The 6,607-nt window shown below is 37.8% G+C and overlaps 1 protein-coding gene across 1 annotated transcript; it reads right to left on the bottom strand.

Annotated features, from left to right (window-relative positions):
- Positions 1-234: 234 nt before the first annotated feature.
- On the bottom strand, positions 235-6,180 carry LOC101312432 (ABC transporter B family member 11-like). The gene is made up of 13 exons (XM_004297037.1): positions 6,158-6,180; positions 5,698-6,078; positions 4,893-4,947; positions 4,597-4,772; positions 4,275-4,496; positions 3,948-4,186; positions 3,315-3,840; positions 2,924-3,197; positions 1,903-2,777; positions 1,501-1,767; positions 1,156-1,419; positions 767-1,060; positions 235-653 (listed from the first exon to the last, which is right to left on the bottom strand). The coding sequence occupies exons 2-13, from the start codon at positions 6,028-6,030 to the stop codon at positions 300-302; spliced, it is 3,879 nt and encodes a 1,292-aa protein (XP_004297085.1). The 5' UTR covers positions 6,031-6,078; positions 6,158-6,180; the 3' UTR covers positions 235-299.
- Positions 6,181-6,607: the final 427 nt, after the last annotated feature.

The raw sequence follows: 6,607 nt of genomic DNA, 5'->3' as shown, positions 1-6,607 counted from the left end.
TTGTTTCTAAATGTTTCAAAAGAAATAAATATCAGGTTTACTGAGGCCAGTAATTTATTGTTATGGGTCATTAACATGTTTTTTGAGATTCAGTAATTCCGGCCATCAGATTTCGGTAGCGATGCAGCTTTAATTTGGAATCATTCAGCACAATGAACCTGAAGCAATGTATAGTTGTTTACTACTGAAAATTAGTATTAACTATTTAACTTTGAGTTCACCATAAAAGTTAACTTCAGTTTATAAAACAGTACAACACATTATTGAATTTGATATACAAAGAGGCCAGAGCTATCTAGCTAAGATGTGGCACTTGCATGTAGTGCAACTAAAGAAGCATAAGTTCCACCCTTGATACTGATTAAAGTCTCATGCTTTCCTTTCTCTGCAATGACACCATTTTTCACCACTGCTATTAAATCTGCACCCTTAATCGTGGATAGCCGATGCGCAACCACCACTGTAGTTCGATTCACCATAACTCGATCTAGTGCATCTTGAACCACTCTTTCGGATTCAGCATCAAGAGCACTGGTGGCTTCATCTAGAAGTAATATCTTTGGTGCCTTCATTATAGCTCTTGCAATAGCTACCCTCTGCTTCTGCCCACCAGAAAGTTGGACCCCTCGCTCTCCTACTAGTGTATCATAGCCCTGTATTTTTTGGCAGACATATAATGCTTCAACATTCAGAATCTGACATTTCAAATTTTAATCGACTACCATTCTCATTTACTATATTGAAAATTGGTTAATTCAGTACTCACCTTTTGTAAACTACTAATGAACTTGTGAGCATTTGCCAATTCTGCTGCTGCTATAATTTCAGCCTCGGTTACATTACCTTCTTTTCCATATGCAATGTTGGCTCGGATGGTGTCATTGAAAAGTATAGGCTCCTGGCTCACCAGCCCCATTTGCTGCCTCAACCACTTCAGCTGTAATGTTTGCAATTTGGTACCATCTAATGTAATGTGACCAGAATCAGGATCGTAAAATCTCTGCAGCAGTGAGACCACTGTTGATTTCCCACTTCCACTTTCTCCAACCAGAGCAACTGTCTGATATTATAACTCAAATTGGAAGTTAAATATTTCTTTCATGTCTTGTGAATACGTTTTAAAAAATAGTTTATAATACAGTACACTAAAGTTACCTTCCCATAACGAATAGCCAAGCACAGATCCTGGAAGATTGGTACATTAGGTCTATTTGGATACTTGAAACTAACATGGGAAAATTCAATTTCTCCCTTCAAATTTTCTATAGTTGTTCCAGAATCATCACTTGCATCTATTTTTGATTTTCGGTCAAGAATTGCAAATATGGAAGCAGCAGAGCTCTTTCCTTTACTTGCATCAGGGGCCATGGAACCTTGTTGAGACAGAGCCATAGCTGTCATAGTGAGAGCAAAGAAAACCTGCAATCCAGGAAGGAAAAATGTGAGTTGTGGACTGGGGTATATCTTTTCAACTACTGCATACAATGCTAAACAACTTACCCGAAAAACATCCTGGAATGTTGTCTTGCCTGCTTCAACAAGTCGAGCCCCAGCATAGAAACTGCATGCATATACAGAAAAGAGCAAGAAGAATGATAGCCCAAAGCCTATTCCACTAACTATACCTTGCCTTATCCCTGCCTTGATAGGACCTTCACATTTTGTTTGGTACAACTTGATAATCTTTTCTTCAGCACAAAAGGAAGCAATTGTTCTAATACTCCCCACGGCATCCGTGGCTACTTGGCTTGCACCTTCGTACATTTTCTGCAGCAGTTATGTTATCAGTGAATAAAAGACTGGTCATGTTTATAAAGTAGTATTCAAGTCATTAGTGAAAAAGCTTCATATAAGGATGATAAGCTTCATAACAGAAAACCAAAATAGAAGTTGTAGCAATACCTTTGCATTTGCACTTAATCCTTTAATGACCTCGATTTGAAAATATCCACTGATTGCTAGTAGAGGCAGCATAACAAGGATGATAAAAGCAAGTTGCCAGTTTGCCAGAAAAGCAATAACCAATCCAGCAATTGTAGTTGATGCATTCATAACAGCTAAACTGAGAGCATCACCAACCAGCCCTCGAAGAGAAGCTGCATTTCCTGACAGCCTTGCACCAATTGCACCACTCGAGTGCTCAGCTTCATCAAACCAACTTGCTTCCATATAAACAACTTTCTCAAAGCACATTGATCGTACTCGTCTTATTAACTTACACCCGGCCACAGCAAAAAAGTATGCTCTAATTGGATGCGCCAAGAGCGATACCACTCCTATAACTACAAAGATTAATGCCCAAAACTTTGAGTCCTTCCTTAGCTGATGTGGTGTATCAAAGAAGCTCTTGATTACGCTGGATATTAGCACTCCAAAAACAGGAAAGACTACTCCACAGACTGCTGCAGCAATAGTACCTAGAAGTAGCACTGGGATTTCTGTCTTGTTCAGGTAAGCCAAGCGGCTAAGTGAGACTTCTGGATGAACTTCTGATGATACAGCTGGAATATCAGGTTCAATAGGTGTTGTTTCATGGATACCAGTCACAGTAGGAGCACCATGTGAGATTGAAAACGAGTGACTATGGCGACTACTATTTCCTATTTCTGATTCCCTACTTAAGGATTTGAAAGAAGAAAGTTTCCGAAAACTTGAGGAAAGCTCTAGCCTTTCCTGATCATTTTTCACATGATGTTCTGACACATTACTAATCTCTTGCAGCCTTATAAGTTGGCTATATGCACCATCTGGATCCTTAACTAGTTCAATATGTGGTCCTGTCAATTGAAAACATTAGTATTTGATGGGAGCATTTGATGTGACATGTTGAACTATGACAAAGAAGTGTTTATAAAATTATGATTGTAAGATATATGCATTCAATCAGTTAGTTAGATGAGTGAGTGTTAACAGATGTATTTACCTTTTTCAACAATTCTCCCCCGATGTATTACTGCAATGGTATCAGCATTCCTCACTGTGCTCAATCGGTGAGCTACAATGACAGTAGTCCTGTTAACCATAATTCTGTCTAATGCCTCTTGCACAACTCTCTCAGATTCTGAGTCAAGAGCGCTTGTGGCTTCATCTAAAAGTAGAATTCTCGGGTTCTTCAGAATTGCTCTTGCTATGGCAACTCTCTGCTTTTGGCCCCCAGATAGCTGAGTTCCATGCTCACCAACCATTGTATCTAGTCCCTGAAAAAAGAAAACAATATAATTAGAAACAAAAGAAACGAAACTTGAAGACTGGAATGTGCTAACTAACTATAGAGGAGAAAACTTAAATAAAAGAAAGCCAGAATCAAAATTGACCTGAGGTAGTTTGTCTATGAATTTTGCAGCATTGGCCAGCTCAGCAGCAGCCCTCATTTCTTCAATTGTTGCACCATCTTTTCCATAGGCAATATTATCTTTAATGCTGCCACTAAACAAAACTGGTTCCTGGCTAACAAGGCCTATTTTCTCTCTGATCCATTTCAGTTGGAACTCCTTAAGATTAATCCCATCAATAAGAATTTCACCAGCTTGGGGGTCATAAAATCTTTCAATCAAACTGATGACAGTTGATTTACCACTTCCACTTTGTCCAACTAAAGCAGCAGTTGCACCACTAGGTATTGAGAGAGAGAATCCAGTGAATATTTGCTCATCTGGTCTTGCTGGATAACTAAAATAAACATCCCTCAGTTCAATATCTCCACGGATCTCTTCTGCTTTTAGTCCTCTGGTGTCATACACATCTATAGTTGGCTTTCTGTTAATTGTCTCGAACATCTTATAAGCAGCAGCTTGTCCAGCGGAAAATGCACTCACGCATGGAGATGCTTGCCCCAGAGAGCTGAAAATTTAACAAGAAATACATTGTTCATATGACGTTTAAATCATGCATAAAATTTAGAGTGCATGGGATAGGAAGTAATATAAAATTTTCTAAATGAATCTTACAAAGAGCCAGTCAAGACAGCAAAAATCACATTAATGACATCTCCTCCATTGTAACCCTTTTCAAGTATCATTTTGCCGCCATACCAGATAGCCAATCCATAACTGCAGAATATAGTAAAAATAACCGTACCAAGACCCACCCCTGATGCTAAACCCTCTTGCACACCAGAGTTGTAAGCTTTAGTCAAGGAGTTGTTGTACTTTGTTATAGCTTGCTTCTCCCCCGTAAATGAAGCAACCTATACAAGGTACAAAAAGCTAATGTTATTCCCATATATAGAAAGAAAAAGCCATAAAAAAATTTCTTTTGAAGATGGAAATGCATACAGTTTTGATTGAACCGATTGTCTGCTCTACCACACTTGCTCCAACCGAATAAGCAGCTTGTCCGCGGGATGCCAACTTCCTTATAGTGAGACTCATGACAGCACCAGAAAAGACAAGAGGGGGAAGAGAGGTGAGCATGACAAGGGTGAGAAGCCATCCCTTGGCAAATGCTATGACAAAGCCTCCTATAAATGTTGCAAATAACTGGATAAAAGTTCCTACCTGCAATAGTACGTAGGAGAATGAAAGATATATAAGGATTGTTAATTGTAGCGGTAGTAACTTAAGGTTTTTTTTACGTGGTTTGTAGTCAAATTCGTACCTTCTCCCCCATGGCCTCTTGAATAAGCACAGTATCACCTGACATTCTCCCAACAATTTCCCCAGTGTTCGCTTCTTTATCAAAATAACCAACATCTTGCCGCAATATTGTTTTCAAATATAAACTTCTTATTCGTGCAGCCTGTCTCTCTCCAGTGATCATCCAACAAGACATTTCTGTCCCATACAAAATCACAAGTAATTAATGTCATCAGTTTCGAAAAAGCAAGAATATTAGCCAGATAAGGTAAGGTAATTAAGTTTGACGCCAGCAGGGAAGAGAATGTGAATGCTTACGTAAAAATGCAGCAGCAGCTGCCCCTATAGCCAAGTAAATGAACTTTAGCGCTACCTGGTGAGGATGGTAATGGTTCATCAACCACAGTAATCATAGTTAGTAATACATTTACTTAATTACATGTCGCACGGTTTTACAAATAACAAGCACCACATATTGCTTAATTTGCAACTCATATGGTCCTGTACTGTTGTTTCTATCCTCATTAATAATAGACCAAGGAACCAAAAGTATATGGACAGTTGTATTTGACTTTTTCTGTTGTCTCCATCGTTGACTATGCTCAGATCTAGTTTAACATATATATATATATATATATATATATATATATATATATATATATATACAAGTTGCACCAAATTACAGACGACTACGTATTAGTGATTTGCATATGAAATACAGTTGTTTCTCGTGCATATTTGCACGGTTGTCACAAATTCACCTAAAGTTCACTTATCTTTCAAATTAATGAGCGATTAATCTACTTTAGTTCACACATTTGCATGTTTTTCTCTTTCAAATTATCTCTTCAGTTCATTTATTTTGTTTTTTATTTTGTAATATATCATAGTAGTCATTTTTCTTAAAATCTAAATGAATCAACTTAATAAAGATAATTTTGACAAAACATAATTTGGTAATTTTGAGACTGCTTGTTTTATATATAATAGAGATGTTTAGTTAGCAAAAACAAATATCATACATAATATAGAGGCGTATTAAGCACTTAATTAGACATACTATTAGATCTGTACAACACATTGTAAATTAGTGGGAAATTTTTTTACGACTGATCGATCTTACCTTGGAAACAAGATGAACCACAGCTTTGGTATCCGTAGAGTCTCCAAAGGAGTTAATCACTTCTCCCATGATCACTGTCATTAGAGGCAGACACATTCCATTTCCAATTGCGCCGATCGTACCAAAAGACATTAACATGTAATCCGTGGAATCAGCAAATGAGAAAAGCTTGTAGTATGGTACTGTGTTGGTTGCTTCCTCCTCCTTGCTCTTATTGCCAGAAGTATCTTCTAATTGGGTGTTCTTGAATTCTCCTGCGTTTGCTGATGCTGTTTCTGCTGGCTCTGTGGCTACATTTCCGTTACCCAACTGGTTTTCGTGATCATCAGCCATTGTTTTCGACAGCAGTAGCACTACTATAGTTGCTATGTAAGATCAGAGCTGCAGGAGAAACAGTTGTGCAAGTTTAGTCAGTCAAACAAAAGATCAATACGAGCTGGCCTGGAGAACAAGAACTTACCACTTTTGCCAGATATTAATTGGTTGATGAAGTTGAGGTAAGCTAACCCCTTATGAAACTATCGAGCGCCAAATTACATATATATAGGGAGTCTGTGCAACACTTGGTTGCGGGTCCTTCTTTGCTACATACAATATATAATATCTTGGTCAACATATGGTTTTTTTTTTCTTGACTAATAAGCACCAAGAAAGTTCCACGTCTGGCGTTGCTTCCTCACGAAGTTTAATACTTGTTCTCCAAGTTCTACATCACTATGATTTGACTATAAAAAAGTTCCAAGCATGCTAAGATTTAGTTCTTTTGTTTAAGAAAAATGCAAATCCAATGCATAAATGATCCGGCCATCGGAGTGCGACTATCAAAGGGGTCACTATCAAAGTAATTCCACATTTAGAAAGATCATGAAACACATCAAAAATTTACCTTAGAACATCTTAAAAATAAAAG

Source organism: Fragaria vesca, linkage group LG4, assembly GCF_000184155.1.
Source record: "Fragaria vesca subsp. vesca linkage group LG4, FraVesHawaii_1.0, whole genome shotgun sequence".
NCBI lineage: Eukaryota > Viridiplantae > Streptophyta > Magnoliopsida > Rosales > Rosaceae > Fragaria > Fragaria vesca.
This window is presented reverse-complemented; position numbering and strand designations above follow the sequence as displayed.

Bases quoted from the DNA above. Each gene is read 5' to 3' on its own strand.
- LOC101312432 (XM_004297037.1), bottom strand. From the start codon at position 6,030: ATGGCTGATGATCACGAAAACCAGTTGGGTAACGGAAATGTAGCCACA. The intron at 1,768-1,902 runs GTATTGCTACAA...TAACTGCTGCAG, and splicing joins GATTAAGTGCAAATGCAAAG to AAAATGTACGAAGGTGCAAG. The intron at 1,061-1,155 runs GTAACTTTAGTG...TTATAATATCAG, and splicing joins TGGCTATTCGTTATGGGAAG to ACAGTTGCTCTGGTTGGAGA.